The sequence below is a fragment of the Nanorana parkeri genome, unplaced genomic scaffold, assembly GCF_000935625.1.
Source record: "Nanorana parkeri isolate BGI_ZX_2015 unplaced genomic scaffold, ASM93562v1 scaffold652, whole genome shotgun sequence".
Lineage (NCBI taxonomy): Eukaryota > Metazoa > Chordata > Amphibia > Anura > Dicroglossidae > Nanorana > Nanorana parkeri.
This window is the reverse complement of record NW_017306920.1, coordinates 133,187-156,677: the sequence shown is the minus strand read 5'-3', so window position 1 is coordinate 156,677 and position 23,491 is coordinate 133,187. Positions and strand designations below refer to the sequence as shown.

General features: G+C 44.1%; 1 protein-coding gene across 1 annotated transcript in view; it reads right to left on the bottom strand.

Moving 5' to 3' along the window:
- Nucleotides 1-5,329: 5,329 nt before the first annotated feature.
- The window catches only part of THAP12 (THAP domain containing 12), a 31,139-nt gene continuing 12,977 nt past the window's right edge, over nucleotides 5,330-23,491 (bottom strand). Inside the window, exon 5 of the mRNA XM_018563313.1 lies at nucleotides 5,330-7,254. Within this exon, the coding sequence (XP_018418815.1) occupies nucleotides 5,339-7,254 (1,916 nt within the window). The 3' untranslated portion in view covers nucleotides 5,330-5,338. The remainder of the gene's footprint in view (nucleotides 7,255-23,491) is intronic.

Genomic DNA, 23,491 nt, shown 5'->3' with positions numbered 1-23,491 from the left:
CTTCCCCCCCCCCCCCTAATGAATGATGGATGACACTACCATGGCATTGTTTGACTGGATCAGAGTCAGCTGGCCCTCAAAGAAATTCATCCAAATCTGAACAGACGACACCACTTTGTCCCATAATGACAGAATGTTGTATAGCAAATATCTAGAGTGGTATTGGGCAAAGGGAAATGCATCAAAAGACGCAACCATCAGCTCCAAGAACCTCATGCAGAAGTGAAGGGTCAGACTGCTTCAGAATGTAAAGATAAGGACTTAAGACTCATCTTTGGAAGAAACATTCCGTAAATTTTGTAGGTTCTAGATCCACCCAAACCTCTGCAATGTCACAACTGGAAAACCCAGAGAGCACAACAGAGCTAACACTGTAGCATTCACCTTGGTAAACACTGGAGGTTCAGATATCAGGCCAAATGAAAGAGCAACATAGTGGTAGTGCAGTGGCCCTACAGTTACAATACAAAAATCATTGGTGAGCTGGAAAGATGGGCACATGTAAGTAGGCATCTTTTATGTCCACCAAAGCGAGGAAGTTCCCCCAGAAAGGAAGCGTTGACAGATTCAGGTTATTCTGAATTTGTGGGGGCAAATGAAAACATTCAGTGCCTTGAGGTCCAAGATGGGGCAGGTTTTGGAACAGACTAGTGTGAAAATCCTGAAACCATTTTGCAGCAGGGGCTGGGGCTATGACTACCTGGTCTAGAAGTCTGGAGAGTGCCTGATGAAGATTGTAAAGTCACTGAGGGGACACTGGGAGGTTTGACATTGAAAACTAGGCATGAGGCAGGGAGCACAACTCTGGAAATTGGAGGCACATTTTCATGCATAGGAGGACTTGTCAGTGGATTTGAAAGCCATGTTGTGCCAGTGCATGGGGGTGGATGGGAAGCCAAGCGTAGGAGGTCTCAAATCAGAAGCTTAGAGTGCGCCAAAGTGAAACGGACGTTTCTAAGCAAAGAAAGATGGAAATTACTTAGAACAGGGGGTCAACAACAGCAGTGGACAAATCCCCCTTAGGGCTTTGGATCAATCAGACCCGGTTTGGCAAACCCTAAATTACAGCCAGAACTGGATGTAAAAAAGAACCCCCTAAAGTAAAACAAGTTTTTGAAAGGGTTTCCGACTGCTTATTAGTGGGGGTCTCTGAATACTGGGGCATTATCCACCAATAAGATAGTTGCATCATAAAGGTGAAAAATGCCCAGAACTATAAGAAACAGACCATTTTTTAAAATAACGTGTTCACCAAAAGTGGAACACAGTTCGTAAGTGCAGAGTCCGCAAATAGTCCATAACAGAGTTGACAGTATTTGTACAGAAACACCTGGAAAAGCAGGTGCAAAGTGAAGGTCTTCCCAACTTTAATTGTTCTATAAGACCCAAGACTGGACACTGCACTAGGAAAAGGTTGATCTTCCAGATTCAGAGGGGTGTGCACCAAATCAATAAGAGTCCAAACCATCTTTTCATTTAGGTGTCATAGCAGAGAACTGTGATTCCTCAGGAAAAACCTCATCAGATACTGATTTGAGCAATTCAGAGTCAGATAGGGTTTTAGCAGACGCCACTTAGGCCACAGGTAAATCAGATACAAGACAATGATGTGTTAAGTGCACTACTATTGATGGAATGGTTGATGATGATACTAGGTGTGCTGTCTCCTTTAAAAAGGGGGAGGAACCCCGTATGCAAAATTAACAATAATATAGAGAACAGAGGAGCGCTACTACCCGAATTGTGTTAGTAATACGTTTGGGAAACAAGAACAAATAAATGGACTCACTCACTGTTGGAGGTCTCTCTCAATGAAGAAACAAAAAGATTTTCACCGCGTCTGTATGAAGAACTTCTTTTCATTCTCTGTAGGATGATGGCTGAACCATATCATCTTGGATGGGGAATAGAATGATGGTCATGGCTGTGTGGGGGAAGGAGCTCTGTAGAAAGGTGGTACGATGTTGAGCAGGGGGTAATCCTTATGACTGTCAAAAAAAGGTGGAATCCTCAGTGTGTCTTGATACGAGGCGGACTCAGCTGGGAGGATTGCACTGAGGATTCCACCTACAGAGAAAGAAAAGAACTTCTTCTTACAGACGGGGTGAACATCTTTTCGTTTCTTCATTGAGAGAGACCTCCAACAGTGAGTGAGTCCATTTGTTTGTTTCCCAAACTGATTACCAACACAATACGGGTAGTAGCGCTCCTCTGTTCTCTTTATTATTGTTCAATTTAGGTAAATCAGATAGAATACCTGCAGAAGAGGGTGTGGTGGCGTACTTGCAGCCTCTGCAATCAGTCATAAAGTCCTGCACGACTGTGGTAAAACCCCAGGCAAGAGCTCAGAGGACCCCGCTACACCCGATGGAGCCCATTCGAGTTAGAGGATAGATTCCAAAATTCGATGGCAGCATGATTCTAGGCTACAGCTGTCACCACTGCCTGGGGACAAAATGAAAGTGGTTCCCAACCGATTAGTGTGTGCTCCTTTCCGTGTCTGAAATCAGTGCAGTAAGCAACGTAGAAGTCAAGGTCAGAGGCAAAGCCTTGAGTACCAACAAACGGTAGCAGGGGATGCTTCGCAATCATAGGGTCAGGCTACCGAAGGCATCCAAAGTCACTGACGGCAGGCAACAGGACCAGATCAAAGTTTCATATGGCTCTTTTCAGGAGACAGAAAGTGCTTATATACAGCTTCTCGGTTATGACACCTTCTCTGCTATTCCAGGAAGACATTTATAGAACTTGGGAACTTTTTGTTAGAATTTAATCAACATTTTGAGTATATTCAGGTCGGAAGCTGACCTTTTTTGTTTGGACACATAACGTCGCTGAACCTAGACTTCACAGACTGAAGCAACCCCAGATCATAACAATGCCCAAAATCCAGGGAGGTGGGGGTTTTTTATGCCACGCAGTGTGTATGTTATTAGGTTCTGGAGCCAAAATCCCCATTTCTCTTCAGAAATTCTACCCTTTACACAGACTTCTACTCTCCCATGTTCATTTTGGCAGTAAAGAAAATAAGTCATTGCCTCCCCAAAAAATGCTACACCTGTTTATTATGCTGGCCCTCTTGCTTCACTACTTTTAACCATCGACCAACACTAAATATGCAGATAGGAATGTACTCTGTTGTGCCTAATTTGCATACTGAAGCCACCGAGACAGCGTAACAGCCAAGCAAGTAGTATTTTCAGAAGGTAAGCGATGGCGGTCTTTATATTTCTTTCACATTAAAGTCAGTTTTTTTTTTCCCCTTCCCAATCGTGCTATAAGGACTTACCTTAAACGGTGTCTCTTAATCCGATCTTCTTCTTTACTGTCCTTTTTAACTGTCCCTCGAGCGCAGGTGCGGGTCTCCGATCCAGAGCTGACTCCTCTGCCCTCCTCTTCTCTCATGTCCCACGGAGTCTGTGCGGGTGCACGCTGCTCCATAGACTTACTTTGTATCTCTCCTCGTCTCCCGGCCAAACATCTGAAGTGTGCATGCGCCCGCCCCAAGATCCTTTGCAGCCGCCCGAGACTCTTCAGATGTTCGGACGGGAGCGTGCGGCGACAACACAGGTAAGTTTAAACCTCTTTCAAAAGTTTAGTTTTTTTATGTTTGTGCATATATCTGCTTACTAGCAGTAGATATATATGTTAAAAGACGTGAGAGTTTAATAACACTTTAAATGTACTTTACTACACATGCCAAGACAGCACATAATGAGCATAAAGTGGTCAACCCAAATACCCTTGCCTTAGCACTTGGCTAGCTAGAGTGAGCTTCCGGTTTCACCTGCCTCCTCACTGGTCCATGCAGAATCACCACACTCAAACTACCCCTTCCTATCCCTTCCCCTTGCTGCCAGGACTCACACAGCATCATTAGCTCACATGCCATCCCACCAGATGAGTTGATATGCATTTTGTTCCAATTGTCTACGATTATAGATGACAGAAGCTTGAAAAAGTACTTTTTTTTAATAACATGACTCAAAAAGGCAATTATAAATTGTTTTATCAGCTTAAACAAAACTAGAGCTATATTTAAAGATTCTGCTAAACTGTTGAAAATCAGAGGGAAGAAAAAGTGGGTAAACATGTAACAACTTTTAAATGTGCCGTTTAGCACCGGTCTCTACCATGTGCTCTCTAAAGACCAAAGTGCACTGGAAATTATGGGCAGGCCCAGAGGAAGAGGGTGGTAACAAAACTCTCACAAGTTAGGTAATGTACATACAATGCTTATTCTGGGTTTGGGCTTCTCCACGAATAAGGAAAGGCTAAAACAGAAACTGGTCAGATGGTTAATACCTGTCATAGTCAAAACTTCCAAACTGTGTTAAAGGTGGTTACAGTCCAACTCCAAAGTAGCAGCTCTGGCTCCAGGAAGCCCCATGACCAGCCTGGAAAGCAGCACTGCCTTCAGAAATGGGGCAAAAGCACTGGGTGACAGCTTAGGCCAATTTGACCAGTTCCCTTTAAAAGTTAGCAATATCTGCAAGTGCATTGGGGTTCCTGATATGTTAATAAAGTTCATTTTTATACCAGCCTTGAATTAGAGAGACGCTGTCACCTGCCCATTCAGGAAAGTAACAGTGCCTCCTGATAGCACCCCGATCCTTCACCCCCTCCCCTCCCCACAGCAAGCAAGCTTGTTGAGGCCACTTCCAAGTCATTTCCTTACATGGGTGGATGACATTATTGCCCCCCCATGTGACGGCTGTGATGGATGCCTCCATGAAAAAGTTCCGTTCCTTGTTTTTACCCCAAGAGACTAGTCCTGCTTAGTTATTAGGGGAAGGTTTCGGGGCTATAATTGTGATTTTCTGGTTCCAGGAGTGGAGGAAGATGATTTCTGACGGAGGTACCCAGTCGGGGTATCAGGTGGTCCCGTCACAACAACATTGCTCCATTAGAGCAGGTGAGGGAGCTTGGTGCGATAAGTATTCATTGCTGGGAGATGGTATCAGGAGGCACTTTCTCTTTGCCCTGAATGGTCAAATGACAGCATCTCTTTAAAGACAAGGTCTATGGAACCTGCCACTGCTAGCTTGCATTTAAAATTGCTGACTAAGGGCCCATCATTCTGGCCCTGGCTTTAACCCTCAGTGTTATTATTTGGAATAAATGTGTAACCAGTGAAATCTGAATCACAACCTCCTGTCCTACACCCTAGTTCCTTCTAAGAAGTGAATCCAGAACCAGGAAGACTGTCCTGGCGCTGGCATCTTAGCAAAAAAAAAAAAAGGGCATCAGAAACCAGATGTTTAAGCTCAAAAGATTCACTTTAAAATCAGATTATTAACAAAGAAACAAAAAGTACAAAAACACAAGTCCTTTGACATCAAACTTCTGTAATATCCGTGTCCTGTGGGATGGAATCGAGCTTGTCTTTACTCTCTACTGCCTTCATATAAGTATCCACCATTAAATCTAAGTCATGTTTTGTGTCATAATTTACGTTTAGAAACGCCATGTGGCTTGAACGTTGTTCTTTCGGCGTTTTCTCTACGTAGAAACTCAAACGTTTCCTGCTCATCTCACACTTACTTTCCATTGTGACGATGGGAAGAACGCTTAAGACTTTGAGGAGGGCCTGAACATTTGGGAAAAACTTGATATCAGGCAGCTGAAGGGAGTCAAAGATGGTGGTAGGAAGTTCAACGTCTTTGCCCCGGTGTTTCCATTTGACTCGCCAACAGTGAAGCTCCGCGGAAAGGGTGTCTGGGTTGGGAAGGTCACTTTTGTATTTATCAGCGTTGTGTTCTTCGCTGGTGCCGAATTTCAGCTGGCCCATCACAAAAGGAACCAACGATAGACATTTAAGAGCCTTTATATGTTGTTCTGAAAAAATGTCCTTCAGCCCCTGAATGATGTGTTGGATAGTAGGTATGCTTAGGGCGTCTTTGTAAAAGTTTTCAGAAGTCAGATCATGGTGCAAGTTGGCAGTGTTGCATTCCCGAAATTGGCCCGGGAGTTTTACTGGGATATGTAGTTTACCAGCCAGATTGGTGGCCTCCTCAAACCAGAACTCATGGTAAACTTCGATGTTGTCCATCACCTCGTTCAAAGCGTGCAACACTGCTGTTAAGCTGTTGGCGGCAGAGAAAACATCGGAGGTAGAGCTTTGCAAGTTCTTGCCGAAAGCTCGAGTGAAAGAGAGGGCATTTTTCAAAATCACGACAGTAGCCACAAAATCGAAATCAGTCAAGGCACTTGAGAGGATAAATGCATGGCTGCTGATCTTGGCATCCCATCTACAGCCGTCATCACAAGCTACTTTGTCCAAGCAGACAATCAGCGAATGAAGGAGTGTCACTATAATCTCAAACGCATCATGTCTGCTTGCCCAGTCTGATTTTAAGACTTCTACGAGTTCAGAACCCTTCTCTACATTGTCCCGAAAAAGTGACGTTATAGTACCTTCCAGTTCTTCCTGCAGTTGAGGAGAGCTTTTAAAAAATAGACAAATATCTTTAAGAATGCCCAGTACTACAGAAACTCCAGAGACGGGGGTAGATTTGGAAAGCCACAAGTTCAAGGCACAAGAAGAACTAAGAGTATAAGTGGTTTGTGGGTACTTCTGTAGCAACCGTGATGTCACAACTTTCATTTTAGCTGAAAATTTGCGGGAAGCATTGCAAGAAAGCCCGCGACAGAATTCCATATTCAAGCCCCACTTCTCTGTAAGAGTTAGAAGGAAATTGATGGCCAATTCTTCAGCATCTGCAACGCAAGGGAGAAACCCAATAAATTCTTCTCGTAGGTTGTACGTGTTGTCAATATGCCTTATGAAAACGGGAATGTGTTCCTCTCCTGCTAAATCAACAGCATCTTCACACAATATGGAAAAGAACTGGGAGTTCCATACTTCATGGAGAACTTCTTCCCTTATGCAGCTCTCGCATACTTCCAAGATTTGTTCTTGTTGGAGCCGAGAACAATATTCCTGGTTCACAGCAAGCATTTCGAATCGTCTTCTGAGTACATCATCCCCAGAATTTATACGGTACTCAAGAAGAGCTTGGAAGTTGTCTGGGCTATAAATCCCTTCGGGAGTTTTACAATTTCGACCCTCCAATGATACATTCTGCTTGCCCATAAGCAACACAGTCTCGAACAACGATTTGATGTAGTCTTTGTACTCCTTTTCCTCTGTCGTCAGTGCCATGTTATCAGTCTGGTCTATTTCCACAAGTTGTATGTCCGTGTCATTGTTGTTTGTTTGATGGTTCTCTTGTTCAGGTACAACGGCATCCACTAGAAATGTTAAAAAGAGAAATTAGTGTTTGAAAAGTTTGATACAAATAACACAAAACTAGGAATGCATTACACAAGTCAAACAAATAAAATTGCTTTTACTACACAAGAGTCTATGTTTTATGTGTGCCCTATGACACCTCTGTCAATATAACCGCGATAGGCAGCATCACAGAGCTAAGGGTAGGTTTTGAAGGTTTACTTTTAATTAGTGTACGGTGTGGTCTTATTTATGGAAGGTTTAGCCCTGGTTCACACCTATGAGTTTTTGAGCAGTTCGAAAAGCACTTAACTGCCCAACACAAGAAATCCAATGATTTTCAATTGCCCTGGTTGACACCTGGGCAGAAAAACGACAGACGCCTGAAAAGGTACAGGAGCTTCTTTGGGCAGTTAAAAGCGATATTCCTTGCCATAGACATAGTTGGAAATGCCCAAAAACGCAGCATGTTGCAAATTTTAGTGCCCACAATGGTTTATGAGCTGCCAATCAAAACGTGCATACAAATGTGCACAACGCGCAAATAACCACATGCTGCAAAATGCGCGTACAAACGCACAACATCAGTGACGCCTAGGTGTGAATCAGTGCTTATATTTGCCTGTAATTTCTATTTAATTTCTGTGCACCTGATACTCCAGCTTGTCGTAAAAGTGTCAACGTTTACCCAAGTCTTACAGCTACGGCCTTGTAAACTGCCTCTACCTACATAAAAAAAAAAAAAAGGGAGGGCAAACTGGGTGTGAGGTCAGGCAGCTGACAGAGCAGCAACTGACCCCTAACCTCATGGCGCAAATTAAGTGTCTTCCCCACGCAAAGTAAATAAAGCTAAGCAAAGTGGTAAATTAAAAAATCCTTCACTTTACCACTGTTTGCATAAGCCAATTAAGGCTGGTTCTCTTTAAATAGGTCACAGACAGGAAGCTAGCATTTCCTTCAAAGCAAACTTGCAGCGAAATTAACCCCCCATCCTGATCAGCAATCCCTATCATGCAGAAAAAGCTGCTCCAGGTTTCCATGGCAGTTGGTCAAATGGTAGCAGCTGGCCACATTATATAGGAATAAAGAGAGGACGGCAGTTCAGGGAGGACTACTCGTGAAGCTCTTAAGCTTCCACAGCGGATACCACATGACAAGCAGTAACGGGCACCAAAAGCTGCTTTTTCTGTAGGATTGGGAAGAGGCCAAGCGTTTAATAAAAGGACTAAAGCCTGGAAGCTGTGCCCATAAAAGCAGAGAGAGGGCAAAGGACTAGTCACCATTATCTGTGGTTTCTCTGCAGCTGAACTTTCCCCATTACTGACTTAAAAAGCCTAGTCCTACATTGTGTCTGTGTGCGTATGCAGACATCTTGATAGATGCAGGGCTTTGCCTAGTCCTGTCAGAGCCTCTAGCAAAGAGAACAATGAACATATCCGTGGTAACATCACCAAATCTCAATCCAAATCTCCAAAGGCTCTGCAGACCCAGAAGTTCCTGGGCACCTTTACGTGCAAGTACATTCCTATTTTTCAGAAGAAATTCCAGATAAAAAGGTAATTTTTATTGTGCTACTGCTTAGGCATTAACATTTCTACATGTTCCCTAACATATTAAATCTTCAGTTTTTTAGTTCAGTTCCACTTGAATTTTTCTTGAGGCCCAACTTCACCTTTTAAGTTGCGGCCACCGTGATGTCAGACTTTGACAATAAGTCACACTTAAAGTGACATTAAACCCTCAGATTTTTTAACATAAACCAATACTGTAATCCATGGCTGTTTCCCTTCTCTTTGCTGCTCTTCCTTTTAAATCATTCTCTCTTCTCATGCTGGACAGAACTTCTATTTTGCAACAGACTGCCTTGTCTCTGGAATGGATACATGGTGTCTGTGTGTTGGTTTGCAACCTGAGCCACCACTACAGGAAGAGGCAGTCAGCTGCAAAGGGAAGTTCTCACCCAGCATGAGAAGAGATACAAATTTAAAAGGAAGAGCAGCAAACAGAAGGGAAACAACCATGGATTACAGTAAGGCACACACATTACAGTATTGGTTTATGTTAAAAAAAATCTGAGGGTTTAATGTCCCTTTAACTACGGATGCACCAATACTAGTATCGGTGAGGATACAGAGTATTTGGGCGAGTACTCGTACTTGCCCAAATGCTCTGATACTTGCCTTCGATACCGGAACTTCTCCCTCTGACCGGCCGTTGCCGAGGAAGCATGGAGCCAGGTTCCTTTCCAATCATTAAATCGTGGCCATTACATGCCGCTTGACTTCATGATTGGTTAGGAAGCCAGGCTGCTTAGCAACACGTGAAGCCGGCTCCCTAGCCAATCAGGAAGCCGGGCGGCACATAATGACCCACCTCCCGGCTTCCTGATAATAGGGGCACAATGCAACGGTACTCGGTATCGGCAAGTACTGGAGAAAAAAAAAATAAACAAAATATCGGTACTCATACTTGATACTGAAAAACTGGTATCGGTGTGTCCGTAATTTTAACTGTATTGTAAGGAGTATCACAATTTAGGAATTCAAAATTGCAGACTGCTCAAGGAAAGGATTGAGGGTCTGAACCTATGGGTGAGCAAACGCATCCCAATAAAAGCAAGTGATGCAACAGAGATTCAGGTGTCACATTCTGGAAGTTAAGTTTTAAACAAAGCAGCAAGTAACGGAGGCACTAGACACAGCACAGAGAGATTTTACAAGTTGCAGGTAGTCGCAGCATCACTCCATTTTCTCCACTTTTATCACTACGTTTGCAAGGGTGCCACAGATCCCATTGGAGAATGAGCTCAGAAAGGATGGCAAAATACAAATGAAAAATGCAATAATACAGCATAGCAAGTCTTTTAAAAGACCTAATCTCAAAATGTAAGGTCTACTTTAAATAATTAGAAGATCTTGAGGAATGGTGAAGTTTTACTTGCTTAGCAGGACATTATATCAGAATACAGCATTGTAGAAGGAAAATGTATAGCGAGAACTTCCTGTACATATCATAGATAAACATGGATAAGCATAGAGACTAACATTGCACTACAGCACCATCTACAGCTCAAAAGACATAATTACATAAGAAACACAATCATATATATCAGCTTATGCTGGTGTATTTCCAAAAGGTAGAGGTGTTGGAATTAGTTTTAACTCAACAGTCAGTTATAGGTAGATCCCATGGAACCCCCAAATGCAGCAGCCCAGCACTTGGGCTGCCGATGTCAGCAGTCTTCATTCAGACGTACAACGGGGCATTGACATTTGCAGAGTTGTCAAACTGCCAGATTGTTGGTTACTTGATCAAGAGGAGCCACATGGTTCCCCTTGTTACGGTGGGCGGTAGCCTAAAGCTGGCCATACACCTATAGATTAAAATCGGCAGATTTTCTATTGTCAGATGGAAAAAGTGCAACAGATTCCTCCATCTATGCTAAACTGTGTGGACGGAGGAATCTCCCACTGGGCCAGGCATAAGATGAAGCTGAAAGGGTTAGCAAACACCATTCTGTAAGAAAGACACTCGTCGTTCAGATACTGCAGAAAGTCTTTCAGGATACCCTCAAGAAATGTTTCTTCTGCATAGGGTCAGTCCTTAAACCAGCCTACTGTAGATCCAGCTCAGGGGGCTAGTCCGGGCCCTTCTAGAGCTGGCGCCCCCGGAGTGGACAGCGCTGAAGCAGCAGTTTCGGAGGATCTTAGTAAATCTGAGATCTTAGACCGCTTAAAGAATATCAGATTGTCTTCTACGTTCTTCACCGAGGTTCGGTCGATGTTAAAGCTGGCTGGGCAGTCTGCGTTCCTTCTGGTGGAGGAGTTCTTTTTTTCCCCTCTTAAATGTCAGGTTTAGAGCAGTGTGCCTACCTAGCAGGGATAAAGTCCTCGCTGTCCGCCTTCTTCTTCTACCTCCTTCAGTTGGCGAAGTCCCTGTGAGCCTTTTCCTAAATGGTGCAGGTCCATGGGAGCCCCGCTGGCGATCCTCGAGGCCTGGCTAACCAGGTGTAAGAGTACACTGCAGTTGCTCATTATGGGTGGAGCAGATATTCCTACTTGGTCTGGGTGCCTAAAAGGTGCCCATACACCTTACAATTATCTGGAGGACTGTGTGTAAAGCGGCCACATGGTCTTCTCCGCACACGTTCATGACAAGCGAATGGGGTTGGGAGAAGATTTCGCAACCGGTCTCAGTCTGTAAATCAGCGAATTCCCTCAGCGCATCCTGGGCCCTCCCACAATCCATTCAGATGCCTGCATTCAATCAGATTGTTCAGGTACTTTGAGAGCCCGTGGGGCCGACTAGCAAGATGCTGAAGCTTGGCCCAGTGGGAGATTCCTCCATCCACACAGTTTAGGGTAGATGGAGGAATCTGTTGCATTTTTTCCATCTGACCACAGAAAATCTGCAGATAAGCTGTATGGCCAGCTTTAGGCAGATTAGAACACCTTTCCTCACCCTGCTTATGGCCTTACAGTTGTTTAAAGGCAGACCCATATTTTAAAAGGTAAGTTTGGCTAAGAAAAATAAAATGGATTTTTACTCAAGTGGAAAAAACATTTCACACAAGTCAGTCAGTCAAATGTTTAATAAAAGAAACTGCACATCTTTATTTTCAGACTATAAAGACAAAAGGAAACATCACGAGAAGGCCTTTGTTATTTACACTACAAAATACTGCTTATCCATGAGCCTAACCATGGTAAATATGGCTGACCTACATTTTTCAATTCACACACAGACGTTAGCACCCTGTATAAATGACCCATGCGGCAGATAATTTGTTCCTGGCAGTGAGTATTCGTTAAAACGAGTTAAAGTCAACAACCATTAAGCATGAGTTAAGTCTGAATACTTGAACCGTTTGCAAACACAGTGTACAGGGGTTTAAGGGATCCCTAGGGGATGCAAAGAAATTCTTGATCTTGTAAGGAAGCATAAGTAAGACCTCATCGGGAATATGAGGTCTTACTAATGATGCAAAATGAAATATGAAATTCAGCTTTGGGCACCAGCTCACATAAAGGATGGCGCAATGTTATTCACTTTAAGGTCATTGCAAAGGACAAGGGGGTACTCTCTGTGTCTGGAGGAAAGGAGGTTTACCCTCAACTTACAGAGAGGCTTTTTCACAGTAAGAGCTGTAAAAATGTGGAATATGCTCCCTTGGGAACTAGTTCCAGCCAACTTGGTTGATTGTTTAAAAAAGCTGGACACATTTTTTTTGCACATATAGTAAAGGATATTAAACAATTATAAACAATAGCACCAGGTCCTGGCGATCCAGATGGTAAATCAGAAAGGAATTTTTTTTTCCACGTTCGAGAAAATTGGACCATGCCTTAAAGTGACATAAAACGCTGGAGTTAAATCTTAAAAATACATTCAAGTACCTTAACTAACAAAATTGTATCTTATTTGTGCATCACTCAGCTATAGATCCTCAAATCATCTCTGAATTGGTGCTGACACTGTCCTTCCTTCTGGAGGGTGGCTACTTTTGTTCCCCATGGTCCCTGTGTGTGTTGTAAAGTAGTCACCATTCCAAGCTCACTCCCGGGATGGACTACAATCCCAATACAAATAAGTTAATTAAAATGTGAGATTGTAGTCCATCCCGGGATTTAGCTTGGGGTGAGTTGAGGTGAATACTTTACAACACACACAGGGACCATGGGGAACAAAAGTAGGCCCCCTCCAGAAGGAAGGACCGTGTCCGCACCAATTCAGAGATGATTTGAGGATCTACAGCCGAGTGATACACAAATAAGATACAATTTTGTGAGTTAAGGTACTTGAATGTATTTTAAAGTTTTAACTCCTTAATTTAGTGTCACTTTAGGGACTTTTTTCTACCTTCCTCTGCATCAACTATGGGTATAGGGTCCTGTTTATGGAGGTATTTTTTTTCTTAACCTAATTTAACTAATAGGAGGTACACACAGTCCCCATTTTGCAACTACTATATGCACATTTTATTGTCATTATTTTAGACCGTGTCAAGGCCACTTCAACTATGAGCACCATGGACTAGTTTGGGTTGCAATCTACAGCCTTACAGCTCATCATCAGATCTGCCTCATAATGCCTCCTTCCTCTGGCAGTGTAGGTCATCCTAAAGCTACAAAAGTCTCTACAAGTAATCAGCTTACGCCATGTGAGAGTTCACAGACCTGAAACTAGAAAGTGCCCCTTTTTTTTTGAATAATCAACAGCAGAAACAGGAAGGAGGCAGCTGCCTAAACGCCTGTAATCTGTACAGCACCGGGATCATGGTGCCTGCTCACCATTGGCAGAACACACAAATAAAAGCAAGGGCTTAAATTAGGATAGTAACAAATCTTTAAGGAACTGGAACCTTTTTCCTTTTAATTCTAAGAGGTTTAAGGGGAAACGGATTGCTCTGTAGGCATAGTGTAGAGCCACTTTCATCTAACTGATAATACTGCTTACAGGCATGTGCGATGAAACGTATCTGCCATGCCATTTTCTTAATCTCAACTTGTACTGAAAGCACCTAAACCCTAACCGTAGTGCATAGTTTGTATCTAAGGACTCAGCATTCTATGTTTACGGGGGTTGCTGAAATGAAGAGGACGAGATATGCCGCAGAAGTTCTGGGCTGGCTGCGGGGGCCTGGCCACAACTATTCTCAATATAACAAAAGATAACGTTTGTCAGAGCCATCCTCAGGCTCGCTTGTTGGCTGTATGGCACTTGGGCCAAATAAGGGACAAGACTTTTGGCAAAGGCCATATGAGAGTCTTCAAATTCCTGGCTTTGTTGTGCCGATTCAATCACCAAGTTTTGACTGCGCTTATCTTGAGCAATTTGATGCTCGTCATCTGTGTGGACGAGATCCGCAGTGTCAGGCGTCGTGTCTGCATGAAAAGGCTTGACATTAGGTGATGGTTCATCCTTTATGTAAATTTTATTGTCATCTTCTGTCATCACATCCTCATCATCATGGACTTCAGAAGAAGTTGGAGGGTCACTTCTGGTTGCTGCCCTAAAATATAAAATATTTTAGAACTCCAGCAAAAAGCAAATATATGGAAGTTTATTTAATAAAAGCCAAGCAGAGTGTAGCAACTGATAACCAAACTGAATACATCTTTCAGTAAACAGAGGTCTTGTTGTTCACTACAGTAATGCACAAGCCCAACAAAGAAGCTTCCTAGACACTTACCATGGCATCAGAAGCGGTTTAAGAAATAACAAATCCTTAAAGTGAGAAAAGCCGGCTGTTTCTGTACATTGTAAGCCACTTTCTCGAACCATTTGGCAATGAAGCTCACGTCTGAAGTTTTCCCAAAGTGACTGCCATTGGCTTTGCACCTCCTTTACTGAAAAGAAAAAAGAAAAATGTGTTTTTCTCACAGACAAACAATCCCACATTTCAAGTAGATCATATTCAACAGCTATATGGGGAGCAGAAGGTACAACACCTGCATGCATACACGCCACTTTATGATCAACATATTTATTAGAGATGCACCGCTGCCAGTTCAGATACCAGGGCCGATACTTGGCATTTTCAGGTGAACTACCAGAGGTGCAAAGGTTGCAGCTAGGACCGGGCTCTGGCGCTCCACCACTCTCCTGAAATCATTAGTCTGTATTGTTTTAGAAAAACTGTCACATGACAATAAACAAAAATGTATCAGTACTTGTATCTGAGTACTTGGACAAGTATCAGCACTTGGAAAAATGGTATCTGTGCATCACTTATATATATTTATAAAAATAAAATCGTACATTAAAACAGAGATGTACAAATCCCAGGAGCTCCGTGTGCTCCTTACAAATGACAGCTGCCTCCTAACTTGTGAATTTTTCTCTAGTCTAGTCCTGGAGCTCGAAAAGTATCTGTACTTGTACCGAGTGCGGTACTTGGTATAGGTGAATCCCTAATATGACATTTATTTCTGAAGGCACCATTACTCTTGCGGCTCATTTACACATCTCCATTCTGGTGCTTTGCAGTAAAAAGCGTTTTGTTGCGCATCAACACAAATTACATTAAGACAGCCCATTCACTTGAAAGAGCTACTAACAGACCAGAATGGACAAGATACAGACAAGCAACAATTGTTCAGACGCAGTGAACCACAATGCACGGCAGGGAGTTACTGTACATTGGGGTGCACTGCAATTCATGTGCGTTGGATTGCCAAGGCATGTATGGCACAACACTCCAAGAATTACAGGTGTGGACAAAGCCCTTAAAGGGAACCTATTCATCCAGACACAGCTACCTCCTCATGTATCACAGGGCCCTCCTTACCATCTTGTCTTGAATTGTATTGTAATGTCTTCCTTATAGAGTAAAGCGCTGGGTAAACTGTTGGTGCTAAACAAATCCTGTATAATAATAAATAACCTACAATGTTTATTTTCTTTACTAAACTGCGTTTAAAGTTTTTTTGAAGGGCTTTTCTTTCCTTTAAATAGGTAAATATGACCAAAGGATACATAACATTTACCACTTGCAGACAGCAAGTGGCACCACAGTATATGAAACCGCAAGATTACTGTAAGGCATTATTCTCCATATACTATACATACACTGCCTGACCAAAAAGTCACAGACAATAATATTTTGTTGGACCGGCTTTAGCTTTAATTACAGCACGCATTCGCAGTGGCATCGTTTCAATAAGCTTATGCATTGTCACAACATTAATTTCCCTCCAGAGTTGTATTCATTTCTCACCAAGATCTTGTAGTGATGATGGGATGGTTGGACCTCTGTGTAAAGTCTCCTCCAGCACATCCCAAAGATTCTCAATGGGGTTAAGGTCTGGACTCTGTGGTGGCCAATCCATGTGTGACAATGATGTCTCATGCTCCCTGAACCACTCTTTCACAATCTGAGCCCGATGAATCCTGGCATTGTCATCTTGGAATATGTCCAATGTGCCATCAGGGAAGACAAAGTCCATTGATGGAAAAACCTGATCATTCAGTATATTCAGGTGGGCAGCTGACCTCATTTTTTGGAGACAGAACATTCCTGAACCTAGACCTGACCAACTGAAGCAACCCCAGATCATAACACTGCCCCCCACAGGCTTGTACAGTAGGCACTGGACATGGCAGGTGCATCACTTCATCCTCCTCTCTTTACCTGAGGTGCCCATCACTCTGGTACAGGGTAAATCTGGACTCATGACCTCTTTCCATTGCTCCAGAGTCCAATCTTTACGCTCCCTGGCAAACTGAAGTCTTTTTTCCCCCCAATTAGCTTAACTGATGAGGTTTTCTTAAAGGAGAACTATGGGGTTAAGTCTTTTCCCCATAGTTCTCCTTAGGGTAACGGGAGGACACAAACTAGCGTCCTCCCGTCACCCTAAGCTCAGTATACCGCGAGCTACTGCTTGCGGTATACTAAAACGCCGCAGCTGAAGCGGATCCCGAGAATTATGTCTGGATCCGCCCAGCTGCGTGACTGACAGCTGGCTCTGCCTATCTAGAGGCAGAGGCAGCTGTACCCGCCCCCTCCCCCGTCCGTTCTGCCAGTCAGCGCTGGCGGATCAGAGCGGGGGGAATCCAGCCCCTCCCCCTGTCACAGCAGAGAGCTGTGACAGGATCGAGAGGTGAGCGAACGCCGGTATGTGTTCGCTCACCTCCCGATCTACTGAGCCGACCTGTGACAGTCTCATTGTCACAGGTCGCTAGAACTATGAGGTGAGTGAAAAGCCCCCCTCATAGTTCTCCTTAAGGCTACAACACAGCTTTTTAGTCCCAATCCCTTGCGTTCTCTCGCATTGTGTGTGGAAATGCTTTTACTTTGACTATTAGACATAGCCGAGAGTTCCACTGCTGATTTTTTTTAATGATTTGATTTCCAATCATTCAAGATTTGTTTCCGACCACATTTCTTTCTCGCAGATGGTGGGTTCTGCACTATCCTTCCAGGTTTAAATAATGGATTGGACAATTCATTCTTAACCCACTTTTATTAGTGTTTCAGCAATCTCCTTAGTTGTTTTCTTTACTTAATGCAAGCCAATAATTTGACTCTTCTGAAACAAAGTTACATCTTTTCCACAACAGGATGTCTCCTGACATGGTTGTTTAAAGCAGAACTCTGACTACACCCACCACTGCGAGCATTAAAAAGGAGAACTATTAAGCGAGTGATTTTCACTCACCTCATAGTTCTAGCTGACCTGTGACAATGAAACTGTCACACGTCGGCTCAATAGATCAGGGAGTGAGTGTACCGTGAGTGTACATACCGTCGCTCGCTCACTTCTCGATCCTGTCCCTGCAGAGAGCCATGACTGTCACTCACTGCTCCCTGCAGGGATTCCCCCCCCCCTCCCCTCCAGCGCTGACTGTGGGAACGGACAGGGGAGGCTACAGCTGGCTCTGCCTCTAGATAGTCAAGTTTCATCTAGTAATGTCGGGATCCGTCCCGGCTGCGGTGTCTCAGTATACCGCGAGCGGTAGCTCGCGGTATACTGAGCTTTGGGTGACTGGAGGACGCTAGTTTGATTCGTCCCGTTAACCTTAGGAGAACTATGGGGAAAAGCCCTGACCCCATAGTTCTCCTTATAGTGCTCATTTTGTCTTGGTTAAAAAATAACGTTATACTCACCGACCCTCCGAGCGAAAGCGCCAACCACCTCACTGCCGGGTACTTGCAAGTTGGAGATTTCGACCAGACGGCGTTAGACTGCAAAACACAAAGACTGACGGAGCTCTGTACAGCTGCATTTTAACAGTATTCAGCAAGTGGCAAACTTGACGAGTATTCTGAAAACGCCATGCGCACTGCAACAATACAGAGCTCGAGTCTTTGAGCACCGGAAGTGAGGTAGTTGGAGATCTCGATGAGTTGGAGTTTTCGATAGAACACCGCGATGTTCTTAGCCCGATCCGTTCCACCTTCACTGCAGCGGTCTAAGGTCCTGCAAGCCATCATGTTCTATACACAATGTATAGGACATACCATCAATGCAGCAGAGTGGACAGGCAGGAGGGAGCGCCGTCACAGCCAGCTGGCTCCGAGGTCCGGGTGAGTAACTTTTTTTTTTTTAACCTAGACAAAAAAGAGCACTTAACCTTTGCAGCGCAGGGGTAGCACGGCAAGAACATTTTCAGTTCTTTAAGAAGCTATTCACTGCATCAGTTAGGGTTAAATAACTTGTTGCCACTTGAAACATACTAAAACACTGCAGTAATTATCCAATGGAAGGCTCGCACCTATTTGCTGAGGTAAAACCAGGTGGTGAATTTTTTGGCCAGGCAACACACACAAAAAAAAAGTAACCCCATGGAAATAGTTGCTATATTTTTAACATATTTGAAAAGAGAAACAGATGTTCATTCAAACAGTGCCTACATCCAAATGACACATACAGCTACATGGTATATTCAGTCTCAATGGTTGGCCATGCAAAAATTTAAAGTACACCCCTACAATTACCACCATCACCACCATGCGTGACATTAGAATTCAGTGTTCCAGCCATTACTATTAAAGGAGAATTATGGGGCGAGTGAAAAACACTCCTCCCCACAATTCAAGCCGACCTGTGACACTGAAGGGGATGATATGCACAGCTCCCTCTACAGCTTTGATTCTAGACACTGCCACCTTTAGGCTGGGTTCACACCTGGGCGTTTGTAATATGCGCGTTTGAAAAACGCCCAGGTGTGAACCCGGCCTAACCCTTTGGGAAAATGGGCCCTTTCACACTTGTGCACGTTCCTGCAGTAACATGAAATGCATTTCAAGCACAATTCCATTCATTCTAAGAAATCCCATTCATTTATATGTGGTTAGTGTACATCTATGTGCTGCAGATCACGCTTTAAAAAAAAAAAAAAAAAAGAATGCCGGAAGTGATTTTTTGTGCCTTTAATCAGACAAATTAAAATGAATGGCAAAAGGCACAAATATGCATACTGTGCGGTTTTGATGCATCCACACTATAGAATGTCCCCCCCAAAAAAGTGTGAAAGAGCCTTAAAGGATAACAAGACCCAACAACAAGCATATTGCAGCTTACAAGTCCTTCCATGTGCTGGCTGGGTTTGTTATCTTTATTCAGAAAGTACAGAAGGTTTCGGTTGATCTTGCCAGTATTCTGGTCACTTCCTGCCAGCTTACCAGAAGAAAAAAAAGCAATCTTATCTCAACTACCAATTCCATCAGCCCCCATGCAATGAGGATGAACAAAAGCAGATATGTCTGAAGTCCAGACTGGGTAAGATCCATAGATTCCTCAATAAAGTGGCAGACTGAGTGTAGCCAGCCAGGAACATGAATGGTGTTACTGGCAGGATCATCAGGTGGCATTAAAGAGATACAAATCTGAAAAAAGAAGAAAAAAAAACTAATGCAGTCACCACATCCAAGGATTGGTACGCTGCAATATATTAGGCTTTTTGTACTCCGTGTAAAATCCTTTTCATGGGGTCCATTGAAGGACTCATGAATTCAGATACAGTTGGGTTATACTGACAATAACAGGAGGATTAGAAACTGGCAAACAAAAATAAAACAAACATTCTAGACCAGTCCAAATAATCTGAATCTGACGAAGCCCTGGGAAAGAAGGCGGGGCGAAACGCGTCACGGTAGCAGACGCCAAGCTGCGATCTCACCTGCATGTCAGGTAACGGACTCCCGGTCAATGAAAACTAAAAGCGCTGTCTGTGACCGAACTACAACAAGCAACTGGGACGTTGTTAAACAAAAAAAAGAAAGTCTCCTAAAACCTTTGATATCCTAAAGTGAAAATTGTTTGCTTGCCGACGGCTTTGCAAAGCAACGAGTGGTGGAGCGATTTGACTCCCTGAACCAATTCGATCTGGAACATCACGGCACCTGTGAGTACCTTTAATTGTGGATCTACACACTATGGTTGAATACCCTCCATGTGTGATAAAACTCCAGGTGATACTCCTTAGCCAATTTGGAAGGACTGTATCTATTCATACTTTATCAGTGCCTGACGAGGCAACCTGGATCCTATGAACTTGTTTCATATCCACCGCCGCGGCTACAAAGAAACAACTGTCTACCCGTTCATATTAACCTCCTTTTGGATGAAAAGACTTTCGAACTCAGCGGAGAAGTTTAAGCTACTTATCTGCTATCCCATAGCCCAGAGCTCAATTTCAGGTCCTGAGCTACTAGCCAGGCCTTCAAAGTTACTCGCCACCAGTTGCCCTGCATAACACGAACAAACACACACAGGGCACAACGCGCACACAGCACAACACACATACAGCCACAGCACAATCGGCCATCCTGACAGCTGCGGGCACGGCTTCTCTCCCCATCACCGCTCCGCCATCCTGACAGCAGGCAGCGCTCCCTCCTGCGACCCCCCCCCGGGACGGATGGACGAGGGAGCGCTGTTGTCATCATGTCGGTGAGGAGAGAAGCCGCCCCGAGGAGGCCCTGGAGTTGAGTGCCTGACTCAATGGCTTCATTTCCACTCACCCCCACGCAATTTTCACTCGCAAATTGCAAGGGGGCGAGTGGAAATTTTGAGCCCTGCCATAGCCCATTGTTACACCATATCTCGTTCTGAGACACATACCACATAACTGTCCTCTAGCGCTGTTTGCTCTATTTTTTGAGCTGTACCGGTTACACATACATGCCGATCAGCCTGTCGTAGTATGCATGTTTTTTTGACCAATTTTAATCTGGTGTGCTGGTGGTGGCCAGTAGGTGGGTTTTTTTGGTGACTCATCATTTAACGCATTGCATAAAACTTTATATTTTTGTACCGTACCAGGCATTCCGATCCTCATTACACTGTCTTTCGATTTGATCTCCTTTTGATCATATCACCTCCTGTTTCATAGTTGTCCACAGTAGAGGATTATTTGAAAGCCTATGGTAGATAATTTCTCTTGCACTTATCCCACAATAGGGTTAATTAAATTTTGGGTTTGGACTCTGGGTATTACTCCTTTTACAGCCCAAATAAATCTCTTCTCTACCCAACATGCCTTCGTTTGAAGAAAGCAATACCAAGAGCATGAACCTAAATATAGAGAGGTTGGATAGGTGTCCCGCAATGGACTCAAAGGAAAGGATTTTAAGGCCAGTACAAAAATCATTTTTTCATTCTTGTTCAGAGAGAAAGGAATTTAGAACAGCCAGGACATGAAAAAGCAGTCCAACTGAGAGGTGGGAAACAGAGCAGCAACCGCTAATGGGCCCAAATGGAACAAAACCAGGGATTGCCTGCAGCCAAAAAGCCTCCTAAAGAACCAATGTTTGCATCTAACACCTATAAGTCCAAGGCCTCTACCTGATAGGGGTGCCTGCCAAAACTCATAACCTTAGGTGGTCAACAAGGAGTGGGGTTAAGTCCCTAGAACAGGGGTAGCCAAACTCGGGCCCTCCACAAATCCCATGAGGCATTGCAAGATTCTCACAGCCACAGACATGACTCCTGGAGGGAGATGCTTCATGGGATTTGTAGTTCCACCACAGCTGGAGGGCCGAAGTTTGACTACCCCTGCCCTAGAAGGAACAGGTCCTGGTGAGAAAAAACGAGGAGGCCTCAAGTCTTACACCTCTCACCCCCTAGGACCAGGGGACAAGAGTTCTGTGTCTAAAGAGAATCTCTGGCCAGACAGCGAATCTCTATAAAATGAGACTCAGTGAGGCCCCAGCCCTAGACCAGGGGTAGGCAACCTCGGCTTTCCAGCTGTGCTGAACCTACAAATCACATAAGGCATTGCAAGCCACAGGCATGACTCCCAGAGGCAGAAACATGATGGGATTTGTAGTTTCTGCACAGCTGGAGAGCTGAGGTTGCCTACCCCTGCCCTAGACTGGTGAGTACGGGACAAACAGAAAGAGCTGGGAATAAAGCTGAACTTCCTCTCTGGTACACAAGAGGGGCCTCTGGAACACCACCAGAGAGATTCTGCTGAAGTACAAGCCTGCTTATCACTGGTCTCAAGCAATAGGGTCTCGGAATGCTCCTTATCCCCCAGATCCAGTGAAGGGTCAGCATTAGTGAAGTAAGCAACAGTAATCTTATCAGTTCAGTGAAGATCATTAACTTGATTGAAGGCAGAAACAAGGAAAATCCTTGAAAGACCAACTTTGATACGAACCAGCCAAGGAAAGAGGATCCAACACTAGGTCGATAGGTCCCCCGTAATCATTAAGGCATTCCTTGTTTCTGCCAGAGGATACCAGAAACAGTCGACTAGTGTGCTCTGCCTGCCAACAATCCAGGCACTGGGGCCTCCTCCAATGAGTTTGGCCTGCCTTGCAGGGCCTGAGGCACACCTAGAAATGTGAACCTCTGCTCTATGTTCAGAGGCTACCAGCTGAGAGGAACTGGTTTCCAGGTGGTTGCCCAAACAGTGAGCATGAGACTCACAGTATAATCCTGGGCAGGAATCAGACTACCTATCCCAACACAGGAAGGACTCCTATTCCTTTTTAATGGTGAAAACACAGGAGCACCTCGATGGCATCCAACCGAGTCCAAACAAGGAGACCGATGTAGATGGAACCACCTTTACTGGAGAGAAGGATTCTCCAATAATAGAAGTCCCCTTGATATGGGTAGATGAATCCTTAACAGCCACCTAATGAGAGAGGCCAACTTGTCACACCAGTGATTACCTGACCAGAGAGGCAGACATGTTAGAATGTTCAGGAACTAGACTCACAATAGCTAAGAAAGTGGCTGAAGTAGGCCAAAAAGAGAAGGGAGAGGGAGATGTCTGTGCCTTTGTGAGGAGGACCCCCTAACACCCGACGCTCTTGCAATGGAGAAGAATTTCTTCAAGGGAGAAAAACATCGAGCATTACCCACTTTATAAATAAGCCCCTAAATGTAACAGGGGCTGTCCCCAGAACATGTGTTCCCGTAGGAAAAGTTGCCTCCATTCTGGCGACTACTTTCAAAAATGTTGGATTTTTCTCCACTTTTATACACCTTTCTCAGCGACAGTGGTTACCAGTACAAATGGAGGGACAAACCTAGTGACGACAGCAATAACAACTTAACAGGAGGCTCAACTCTTCCACATTCTATCCAAAACTAAAAGGTTGCAAAATGCAAAAGAGAAAACATTATACCCTGGCATGGAGTTCTAAATATTCCCCATCTGTATCCCTCTCCCCATAAAAAGGCTTTACATTCAGGGCCATCACTGAACATCACCCATAAGTAAAACACATCAAAATACTATACTCTACTCAGACATTATAAAAAGAATGATGCAAAACACCCACCTTTCATTGATCTC